The sequence below is a fragment of the Gigantopelta aegis genome, chromosome 3 (genome assembly GCF_016097555.1).
Source record: "Gigantopelta aegis isolate Gae_Host chromosome 3, Gae_host_genome, whole genome shotgun sequence".
Classification (NCBI taxonomy): Eukaryota; Metazoa; Mollusca; class Gastropoda; order Neomphalida; family Peltospiridae; genus Gigantopelta; species Gigantopelta aegis.
Genome location: NC_054701.1, coordinates 35,740,011 through 35,752,510, shown reverse-complemented (window position 1 = coordinate 35,752,510; position 12,500 = coordinate 35,740,011). Strand labels below are relative to the sequence as shown.

Genomic DNA, 12,500 nt, shown 5'->3' with positions numbered 1-12,500 from the left:
TATTAAAATACCTACCTTTGTGTACCACTAGCTGCAGGTCGCCCACAGGCCTACAACCGCCGCAGAATCCGCCACATTTGAGTTTAATTATCTGATCGTTGGCACTTCTAACTACCTCTTGAAATGGATCCTTTCCGAACGTTTCCCACTTTTGCTGAAAATAATAAGAATGATGATTGTAGCAATTAACATTTGAGGATATTCCCTGCGCCAATTAGGCAGTTTTGGCCAACTCGTCTGTGCATAGTGTGCATGTGTCAGGCTGGCAGTCAACGTAAATAATTCGAAAAACGGCAAGTTCACGAGTTGAACAACTCACGTTTTACATTATCGTGGATGACAAAAACTGTTCACAGTTAACGCTGGATTTAAAGGTGCCAAAACAGTTTTCGTAGGTATATATAATAAAGTGACTCATTAAATATGACTCTAAGGGTGGGACGTATCCTGATGCGCGGTCTGTCTAGTATCGATTTTGTCGATGGACCCAGCGGGCTATTTCTCGATCCTGCCAGTGCATCACGACTGGTATATTAAAGGCTGTCCTGTATCAGGGATGGTGCATATAAAAGATCCCTTGCTACTAATGGAAAAATAAAGCGGGTTACCTCTCTAAGACTACATATCAGAATTATCAAATGTTTCACATCCAGTAGCCGATGATTAATAAATTAATGTGCTCTAGTGGTGTCGTTAAACAAAATATTATGTATTACGTGCACATATGTATTGTCCTATCTGTATATGAAACACACGGATACAATAACCCCCCCCCCCCCCCCCCACCCCCCTCATTGGACCCATTGGACTATTTCTCGTTCCAGCCAGTGCATCACGACTGGTATATCAAAGGCCGTGGTATGTACTATCCTATCTGTGGGATGGTGCATATAAAACATCTCCTCCTACTTCTGAAAAAAATGCAGCGAGTTTCCTCTCTAAGACTATATGTCAAAAATACCAAATGTTTCACATCCAATAGCCGATGATTAATAAATTAATGTTGTCTAGTGGTGTCGTTAAACAAAACAAACTTTAACTTTCATAATTAGTTTTGCGATTACATCCAATTAAGGCTGTCAAGTACAGTGTTTAGTGGTTAATATGAAATATGTCGAGAAGTCGTTAAACAAAACAAATTAACTAATGTATCACATGCACATATGTACTGTCCTATCCGTATAGGGACGGTACGTGGCCCAGTGGTAAAGCGCGCCCTTGATGTGCAATCGGTTTAGGATCGATCTCCGTCGGTGGCCTCATTGGGATATTTCTCGTTCCAGTCAGTGCTCCATAACTGGCGTAACAAAGGCCGTGGTATGTGCTATCCTGTCTGTGTGATGGTGCATATAAAATATTCCTTGCTGCTAATCGAAAAGAGTAGTCCATGAAGTGGTGACAGCGGGTTTCCTCTCAATATCTGTGTGGTCCTTAACCATATGTCTGACACCATACAACCGTAATTAAAATGTGTTGAGTGCGTCGTTAAATAAAACATTTCCGTCCTTTCGTTCCTATCCGTATATGAAAGACACATTTACAATACCTTTGGGTCAATCTTTAAACTGGTGCCGGTAAAATCTATGGCGAAAGATCCTTTCGGTCCACAGCTTGATTGTTTTAGTTGAAGATGCGGCGTGTGGCAGTCCGCCGCTGTGCCATACTTGACGACGCCACCGACCACTTTAGCAAACGTCGTGTCCTGCATTATGGTCAGCCTCTAGAAAAACAAAATCCAAACAGTCCACCACTATACCGACAGTAGTAAGAGAAATGTTCGTATGGGGCACATCATGATATTCAGTGTGCAATTAATCCTTAATGAGAATTACATTCGGTGTAAAATAATATGCCCTAAAATAGGACCGGCAAGAATACAATCTCTCTCTCTCTCTCTCTCTCTCTCTCTCTCTCTCTCTCTCTCTCTCTCTCTCTCTCTCTCTCTCTCTATATATATATATATATATATATATGGCCCATAAAGAGTCTACTGTGCATTAATTATGTACTCACGCACGTTGCTTAGCAATCTCTCTCGCTCTCTCTCTCTCTCTCTCTCTCTCTCTCTCTCTCTCTCTCTCTCTCTATATATATATATATATATATATATATATATATATATGGACCATAAAGAGGCTACTGTTCATTAATTATGTACTCACGCACGTTGCTTCGCAATCTCTCTCTCTCTCTCTCTCTCTCTCTCTCTCTCTCTCTCTCTCTCTCTCTCTCTCTCTCTCTCTCTCATATGTGTCTCTCTGTGTATGTGTCTGCCTCTGTCTCTCTCTCTCTCTCTCTCTCTCTCTCTCTCTCTCTCTCTCTCTCTCTCTCTCTCTCTCTCTCTATATATATATATATATATATATATATATACTCTTCAAAAAAAGAAACGCAAAAGGGTACAAATGGGTTATAACTCCGATTTTATGTTTCCTACCGGTTCATGCTTTGTGAATATAAGGTCATTGCATATCCCAAACACATTCCCACGGTTACATTCGATAAAACGCAGCTACTGTACAATAAAGTTCCAAAATGTGAATATTCGCAAAAACGCAGCCACGTGCAAACCATGTCACCACTGCACGTGCGTTGTCTGCACGTGCAACATGAACACCGACAGTATAAAAAGTGCAGGGTGTTCGCTTGCCTGGCTTCTGTATCTGGCCGACAGTTGACAATCCAGGACATGCCACGTCTCGGTGAACCGCAGAGAAACAATGCCATCGGCCGACTAGACGCAGGCGAATCCAGAACGGCCGTTGCCAGGGCATTCCATGTGTCCCCAAGCACCATCTCAAGACTGTGGGACCGTTACCAGCAACATGGATCAACACGTGACCTCCCTAGATCCGGTCGACCACGGGTCACTACCCCCGGGCAGGACCGCTACATCCGGGTACGCCACCTTCGGGAACGATTGACTACTGCCACCTCCACTGCCGCAGCAATACCAGGTTTGCGCAGGATATCCGACCAGACCGTACGGAACCGCCTACGTGAGGTAGGAATTCGTGCCAGACGTCCAGTTCGAGGTGTCATCTTAACACCACAACACCGTCGACTCCGACTGCAGTGGTGCCAGATTCATCGACAATGGCCTCAACTGCGATGGAGACAGGTGTGGTTCAGTGACGAGTCCCGATTTCTGCTCCGACGTCATGATGGAAGATGTCGCGTGTATAGGCGTCGTGGTGAACGTTATGCGGCAAACTGCGTGCAGGAAGTGGACAGATTCGGCGGGGGTAGTGTCATGGTGTGGGCAGCCATCTCACACACTGGCAGAACTGACCTGATCCACGTGCAGGGCAACCTGAATGCACAGGCTACACTGACCAGATCCTCCGGCCACACATCGTTCCAGTTATGGCCAACGCCAACGCAGTGTTCCAACATGACAACGCCAGGCCTCACACAGCACGTCTCACAACGGCTTTCCTACAGAACAACAACATTAATGTCTTTCCTTGGCCATCGACATCACCGGATTTGAACCCAATTGAGCATCTATGGGACGAGTTGGACCGACGCCTCCGACAGCGACAACCACAGCCCCAGACCCTGCCCGAGCTGGCAGCAGCCTTGCAGGCCGAGTGGGCCACCATCCCCCGGGACGTCATCCGTACTCTGGTTGCTTCAATGGGCAGGCGGTGCCAGGCAGTTGTCAACACACGCGGAGGCCACACCCGGTATTGACTCCAGATGACCTTGACCTTGGTGGTGTGTCCTATCACTTACTCACAATGGACTAGAGTGAATTGTGAACAATCCTGCAACATTTGGTAATTATCGGACTCACCATTCAATAATTAAATCAATTCTCCAAATGTTACGACAATGTGGTTTTGCGTTTCTTCTTTTGAAGAGTATATATATATATATATATATATATATATATATATATATATATATATATATATATGGCCCATAAAGAGTCTACTGTGCATTAATTATGTACTCACGCACGTTGCTTCGCAATCTCTCTCTCTCTCTCTCTCTCTCTCTCTCTCTCTCTCTCTCTCTCTCTCTCTCTCTCTCTCTCTCTCTCTCTCTCTCTCTCTCTCTCTCTCTCTCTCTCACACACATACTGACATACATACATACACACATACATACATACATACATATACATGTATATCTCTCAGCCAAACGCAATTAAGTGGCCACCAAAATTAAGTCATGAATTTTACTGCATCAGGTAGCTTAGCATGGCCATCTGACAGTAAAAAACGGTTGCATGACGTAATACGGACCGAACTGCAGGCATCGTAAAATCGTCCTGGATTTAAAAGAGATGTTCTATAGATGTGCTAGTCTATTTGTATACGACAGTTACTGTTTATGGTTAATGTTTGAATCAACATATTTATAATTGTATCCGATAGTTAATTTATATGTGCACTTTGTTTTTATTTGTATTATTGGGTTTTTTGTGGGGGTTTTTTAGTAATTTTTATTATGATAAAGACAATTTAATAATGTCAGTTTTGATCTAAGGAGATTTTGACCTGGATTCCATGCATGTTAAATAACTTAAAGGTGCTATGTCAAAGTTGCAATAAGGGTGGTTCCCGCCAAAAGTATTTATTAATTTTTGCTTTGAAACATAAAGTTTATACCTTGAGCTATATGCCCATAAAATATTACAACGAAATAAATCCATTTACTAGTAGAAAAAAAGTATTTAAGAGGGGGGGGGGGGATTTTGAGTGTGTCACACGCATTAACTAGTGACATCACTGTTTTATGTGTACACATTTAACACACTACGTTTTTTCCATAATTTGTTGCAGACAACTGACAAAGAAACAAAGATGGTGACCATGCTATATTTAGCCAAAAATTATTGGGGAAACCCCTCCTGTCGTCCAGTACAAGACTTTTGAAATTTATATTCAGTTAATTATGGAAAGATTGTGCATGGGATCTGTTATTTATTACAAATAAATATGAAAATAACTAAATATTGTAGTTTCAGCTTTGACATAGGACCTACTTGGGCCGTATTTAGGGGAGAGGAAAGAGGGACAGCAGCTCCCCTGGCCTCCCTAAAAATACAAACTTAAATTTAAAAGTGCCCTTTTTTTCTTTGCTAGCAGGAATAGATGGTGCCTAATTCCTTTTACTTCTCCTGCCCATAACCAGGTTATTTTAGAGTAGAAATGACCATGTATGTACATACCTCAGGGTTTATTCGAATTCTATTGTAATCCGTCCTTCCAACATTGGGACTATCTAAACTTTGTACTGTGCCGCTACATGTAAGATCGCGAGAATTAGGATAAATTCCTTCGTTTGCCACTTCCAGCTGGACGAACTCGACAGGCGTCGTGGCCATGTTGTGACAATACACTTTCAGTTTCTCGCCACTGAGAAGTTTAGGGTATATAAAGTAAACTCCGTCGGTTAAGCTGGGGTCTAAGTCTTTCAGAGCCTGACACGTCGGTGGCACTGAAAGAAGACAGGAATATTAAAAGTAGTACTAAATCAAATAACATCAAAGTCAAAGTTCGAGGTGCAACTAACTTTTGATAGAGCAGTTAATACCAAAAGTCCTGCCATTGGTGATAAATGCGACAGTGTTTGTTGTGGTAAAATGTCTGTTAATCTGAAATTCGTGTAATTTAAACTGAACTAGTGTCAATGCACCAACTACCATTGTGTTTGAAATATATGCAGGGGCCTACTAAATACAATATGATAATTTGTTTTTGTGCAGGACTAGGGTAGTCACAGACCCTGAGCGTTAACTCTGAAAATTAATGAGCAGCGTAACTCCCAATTTGTTTCTCATTTGCTTTAAGGGTGAGGCGTGGTAGTATTTATAGCCATGATGTATATATGTCGATTGATACATGGGTCTACCAACGGGAATCGACCCTACACCAACCGCGCATCAAGCGAACGCTTTACCACTGGACTATGTCCCTCCCCTCTGAAACCTCTGGTCTCCTCCGGTTGGACCGGTAGCGGACTGATGCCTACCTTTGTGTAACACAAGTTGAAGGTCGCCCACAGGCTTACAGCCGCCGCAGAATCCGCCACATTTGAGTTCAATTATCTGATCGTTGGCACTTCTAACTACCTCCTTGAACGAATCCTGGCCGAAAGTTTCCCACTTTTGCTGAAAATAATCAGGATGATGTAGATAATGGTAATTCACCTTTGAGCTTACATGCATCTGAGGTTCAAGATCACTGTCCTGAAAATAATTTTCGTTGTTTTTTTGTTTGTTTTTTTGCACGTATTTTCGTTTTTTTATATATATATCAAATTAAAGTTCAAGTACGCTGTCCTGGGCACATGCCTCAGCTATCTATGCTATTTATCCAGGACAGTAGAACAGTCCTCATTGTCGTATAACATTGTGCTTTGAGGCACGTAGGGTCGAGATGGGGATCCAGAAACAAATTCAACGCAGAGGTCAGGTCAGGTCAGGTCAGGTCAGGTCATTGAACTTAACGTGCACATTCAGTGCAAGTTGTTGTAGCGCATGGATGCAGGTGCCGAGTTATGCCGGCTCCTTCGTTTAGGATAGGAAACGGGTTGGGGTGGGGTGGGAGAAGCGACCACCCGCTCTAGTCAAGTGCAAGAGAGCCCTGCAGCCCGAGCAGGGTCAGTAGGAGGCGAGGGCATTTGTAGCGCTATTGAATTTTGAATGTTCCGTAGGATTAAGTCCAAAATAGAACGTTTTGCGCAGTTTTCGTTAAGTAATATTGGCTCATAATATGGAACGGTTCATCGAAATAAAAATAAGAGCTAATTTTGACTTAGTTGGGCGAATGTAGCTCTTTGTGGACGCAGATGGCCAAATGATTTTATATTGGGGGAACAATATTTGGAAGGGGTGGTGTGGGGGGGGGGGGGGGGGCGGCAACACTGTATTTGAGTTGTGTCATCGGACGAAAAGTTGGTTTTCTTTAACGATACCACTAGAGCACATTGATTTATTAATCATCGGCTATTGAATGTCAAACATTTGGTAATTTTTGACATATAGTCTTAGAGAGGAAACCCGCTACATTTTTCCATTAGTAGCAAGGGATCTTTTATATGCACCATCCTACAGACAGGAAAGCACATGCCACGATCTTTGACCAGTTGTGGTGCAATGGTGGGAAAGAGAAAAACTCCAATCAAGTGAATGGTGGGAAAGAGAAAAACCCCAATCAAGTGAATGGATCCACCCCGGCCAAGTTCAAATAATATCTAACTGAGATCCAAAGCCTGATTCCCGTAAGCCGACTACAAGAAGGGAAACCAAGGCTGAGTTCAGCCAGACAGACGGCAGGAACACGTCCGCTAGACTGGTTTATGCGCTTCACGGTAAAACCAATGGGCCACGTCAGGAACCAATAAAATAGTTCGCGAACGTTAGCGAAGCGTTAGCTAGCTGAACTTAGCGCTGCACGCCTGAACTGATGACGTAGTAGACTAAGAAACTCCGTTATGTTGTTGCTGTTGTTAATATTTTAACATGCTTCTATACCACTAAGGCTTTGAGCATGTCTATCCCAAGTCCCGTCTCTGGATGCCAGAGGCCCGACTTGGGAGAGGCCCGACTTGGGACAGAAAAATTAAGAGACAATTTTGAATTTTTATTCTAAATCGTATAAATAAATAGGGGGCCAATTTTAAAAATAAACAATAAACTAATAAATTTTTAAACGCATTCCTAAATATTATTTATTATAAAAATTGTAGATTAAAGTTTATATAATATTATTATATAAACTTTAATCTACAATTTTTAATTTTAGTCGCTAATTGATCGGGCTACCTAAACATAAAAAATATATTACTTGCCCTATGGAGAAGGAAAGGTATTGGTGACATTGGTGGCATTGGGGGCACAACCTTGTTCTCAGGAAGGCCCTGCATGACAATTATTTAAATTTATAAGAGGGTCTTCAATGTTATTGGTAACCTTGGCGCGGGGGGGGGGGGGGGGGGGGGGTCCGACCAAAAAGAGGGAAGGGGGGGGGGGCGGGACATACCTAACACTCCCTAGGCCTAATCGCCTACGCCTCTCCGTTATGTGTCGATGCATGGGGGGGGGGGGGGGGGGTACGTTGTCCAGTAGCAAAGCACTCGCTTGATGCGCGGTCGGTCCCGAAATTGGGTTATTTCTTGTTTCAGCCAGTATACCACGACTGACATATCAAAGGCAGTGGTATGTGGTATCCTATCTGTGTGATGGTGCATATAAAAGATTCCTTGCTACTAATAGTGAAAAAAAAAATGTAGTAGATTTTCTCAAAGACTATATATCAAAATTACCAAATGGTTGATGTCCAGTAGCCGATGATTAACAAATCAATGTGCTCTAGTGGTGTCGATAAACAAAACAAACTAACTTTAGACATCGACTTTAACACAATATAATAGAATAACCATCTATTATTACCCATATGGTTAAAACATACCTTGGTACATACCAAAGTGATACGTCCCACTAGAACCCCAAGTGGGCTGTAACGCATTGATTGGCTCATTTAGCTCAGTCGGTTGAGTGCTCGATTGAGGTGCTTACGTCGCAGGATCGAACCACCTCAGTGGACCCATTCAACTGATTGGGTTTTTTCTCGTTCCAACCAGTACACCACAACTGATAAAAGGCTGTGGTATGTGCGTTCCTGTCTGAGGAAAAGTGCATATCAAAGATCCCTAGCTGCATTAGGAAACATGTAGCGAGTTTCCTCTGATGACTACGAGTCAGAATAACCATGTGTTTGACATCCAATGGCCGATGATTAATTAATCAATGTGCTCAAGTGATGTTGTTAAACAAAACAAACAAACAAACAAACGATTGGTGCACTACAACTTTACAGGAACGTCAACCAAACGAGTGATATAAATTAAGATCGATTATGGGTAATAATTAGGATGTTAAACTGAATACTATTACGTATCATGTTTATGTCCATCGTGAAACAATTGAAAATTATTTCACTCGGGACACAAACATGATACGAAATGGAAGCTCGTTTAATATCCTTTATATATATATATATATATATATATATATATATATATATATATATATATATATATATATATATATATATATAAGCCTAATGTACTACATATTATATATATATGAAATACACAAGTACAATACCTGTGGATCAATCTTTACGTTGGTACCAGTAAAGTCCATGTAGAAAGATCCTTTTGGTCCACAACTTGCTCTTACTCCACTACGATGTGACGTATAGCAATCGGCCGCTGTGCCGTAAAGAATGACTTTACCATTCACTTCAGCAAATGTAGAATCCTGCACTATAGTGAGTTTCTAACAAAACAAAATTCAAACAATCCAGAACTCTGTCGAGAGTAATGATCTCTCTCTCTCTCTCTCTCTCTCTCTCTCTCTCTCTCTCTCTCTCTCTCTCTCTCTCTCTCTCTCTCGCTCTCTCATATGTCTCTCTGTCTCTGTGTGTATGTGTCTGCCCCCCCCCCTCTCTCTCTCTCTCTCTCTCTCTCTCTCTCTCTCTCTCTCTCTCTCTCTCTCTCTCTCTCTCCATCTGTGTGTGTTAATCTGAGTCATGGCAAATTAAATTGGCCCCAAAACCCACTTATGGTAGTCAAATGAAGTTAAACGCAAATTGCATATACATGTATTCATTTCATACGAATATAACAGCAAGAAATGCTTCGTATAATACGGACCAAAATATAGGTATTTAAAGTTTCAAAAATGGCTGAAATTCTAACGTTAATCACTGTCGAATTGTTCTAGAAATGATGCAAATGTACTGTAGAGACGCTAGTTTAATTACATCCGTGTCTTACTATGTTTATGCGTGATGTTTGAATAGGTTTTTTTTATAACTCTATCCGATAGTTTATTTTTGAGATTTGTTGTCATTTTGGACGGGTCTGTATCGGATTGATGTGTGTGTGTGTGTGTGTGTGTGTGCGTGTGTGCGCGCGTGCATGTATATGTGCGTGCGTGCTTGCGTGTGTTAAATATGTGTTTTCACAAAGTTAGTTTTTATTGGCGGGGATTTTGACCTGGATTCCCAGTATATTAGATAGCTTAAGACATCAAAGCTGTATCTGTATCTAGCAGAGCGGGAGGGCGAAAATTGCATGCAGGGGGAGGTCAACAAGTGCGTGCAGGGGGGGGGGGGGCTTCGGTGGTCGAAACCCCTCCCTGCTCAAGCACATTTTGTTTCTCAATATATTTACCCGAGGAGCATGACTCAACCCCGTATAAACGTCAATTGCCACAATTTAGACCGACCCACTACCTATCCCTGGTACATTTCCTGAACACGCCCCTGAAAACGAGGAAAAACACACCTAATTTTTACCGTGTTTTAGAAGTTCCCTTTTTGGCTTCAACGAAAAGGTTGTGCTCTAATTCTATTTACTGTCCCCGCCCCCTACCCCCAAGCCCCAGTTACTGACTAGAAACGGCCCTGTACATACCTGAATATTGATTTTAATTTTTTGGTACGACGTCGTTCCAACATTAGGATTAGTAAACTTTTGATCAGCGCCACTACACGACGGGTTTTGTAAGTCGGGATACATTCCATGATTTGGAGCTGAAAACGCTAGGAACTCAACAGGCGTCGTAGCCATGTTGTGACAGTACACTTTGAGTGTTTCGCCGCCAAGCAGTTCAGGGTATACATCGTACAGTCCATCAAGAAAACTGACGTGTGCGTTTTTGATATGTTGACAAGTCCGTGGATATTCTGAAAGTAGACAGGCATAGTAAGAATATTGTGTTATAGCAACACACAAGGCATTTTTGATATGTTGACACGTCCGTGGATGTTCTGAAAGTAGACAGGCATAGTAAGAATATTGTGTTATAGCAACACATAAAGCGTTTTTGATATGTTGACACGTCCGTGGATGTTCTGAAAGTAGACAGGCATAGTAAGAATATTGTGTTATAGCAACACATAAAGCGTTTTGATTTGTTGACACGTCCGTGGATGTTCTTAAATTAGACAGACATAGTAAGGAATATTGTGCAATAACAGCACACAAGGCGTTTTTGATATGTTGACACGTCCGTGGATGTTCTGAAAGTAGACAGACATAGTAAGGAATATTGAGCAATAACAGCACACAAGGCGTTTTTGATATGTTGACACGTCCGTGGATATTCTGAAAGTAGACAGGCATAGTAAGGAGTATCGCGTAATAACAACACATAAGGCGTTTTTGATATGTTGATAAGCCCGTGGATGTTCTGAAACTAGACAGGCATAATAAGGAATATTGTGTAATAACAGCACATACGCCGTTTTGGATATGTTGACACGTCCGTGGATATTCTGAAAGTAGACAGACATAGTAAGGAATATTGTGTAATAACACATAAGACGTTTTTCATATGTTAACACGTCCGTGGATGTTCTGAAAGTAGACAGACATAGTAAGGAATATTGTGTAATAACACATAAGACGTTTTTCATATGTTAACACATCCGTGGATGTTCTGAAAGTAGACAGACATAGTAAGGAATATTAGGTAACGACAGCACATTAGGCATTTTTGATATGTTGAGCTCCATTCCGCCGTGCGTTCGATTGGGGACTAGGTAATAAAACGAACTCTGGGAAGTAAAGAATTAAACGGAATCTAATAAATTTCTTACACACCCGTTTGTGAGAACACCATGTGTTATTTAGGATTACACATACTTGTTAACACATGTGTTAACAATTTCAAGACATACGACTGGCTGCTCCTAGGTGATCACCAGGTCACCAATGTCATACGTCCAATGAAAAAACCACCGCGATGGAAATCGAGTAGACTGTGACGTATAGTTAACCTGACAATCATGTGTCTGTGACGTGTAAGTCAGCTACATGTGCAACGGCTGTAAATAACTTTCAGTCGAAACATATGTTAAAATTTGCTTAAAACCTTGATTTTGAGAATATGTAAGAAATAGAATAATACATTCGTGTCCGTTAGATACCATTTATCTCAGTTGTTTAAAAACGTATCAAATTCGCTTTCGCTCGTTAGATACATTTTAAAAGAAACTCGTTGTGAGATATATGGTATCTAACGGTCACTCGTGTATTATTCTCTCTTCGTTATTTTTCGTATAACACATACTTGTGAACACATACGTGCGATAACAGTTTGAAGACATACGACTGGCTGCTTCACCAATGCAATACAATCCAATGGAAAAAAAAGAACGGTCGAATCGATTACTCCGTGACGTACAAGTTAACCTGAAACTGACTTGTGACGCACAATTTAACGATAAGCGCAAAGGTCCTATATAGGTTTTCTTTAGAAAAAGCATTTAAATTTATTTTAAAACTGTTTTATTTAGGATATGTAATAACTCGAATACAACATTCGTGTCAGTTAGATACCATTTATCTTAGAACTTGTTATTTAAAAACGTATCCAACTCGCTATCGCTTGTTAGATACGTTTTAAAACAACTCGTTGTGAGATAAATGGTATGTAACGGCCACTCATGTAGTATTCTCTGTTAAGTCAC

At 41.4% G+C, this 12,500-nt stretch overlaps 1 protein-coding gene across 2 annotated transcripts in view; it reads right to left on the bottom strand.

The window, feature by feature from the left end:
• LOC121367946 (fibrillin-3-like) overlaps positions 1-12,500 on the bottom strand; it is an 81,767-nt gene that overhangs the window by 4,950 nt on the left and 64,317 nt on the right. For both annotated transcript variants that reach the window (XM_041492415.1, XM_041492416.1), the window contains 6 exons: positions 10,441-10,712; positions 9,125-9,298; positions 5,986-6,124; positions 5,183-5,451; positions 1,547-1,720; positions 16-154 (listed from right to left, as the gene is read on the bottom strand). In XM_041492415.1, coding sequence (XP_041348349.1) covers positions 16-154; positions 1,547-1,720; positions 5,183-5,451; positions 5,986-6,124; positions 9,125-9,298; positions 10,441-10,712 — 1,167 coding nt within the window. The remainder of the gene's footprint in view (positions 1-15; positions 155-1,546; positions 1,721-5,182; positions 5,452-5,985; positions 6,125-9,124; positions 9,299-10,440; positions 10,713-12,500) is intronic.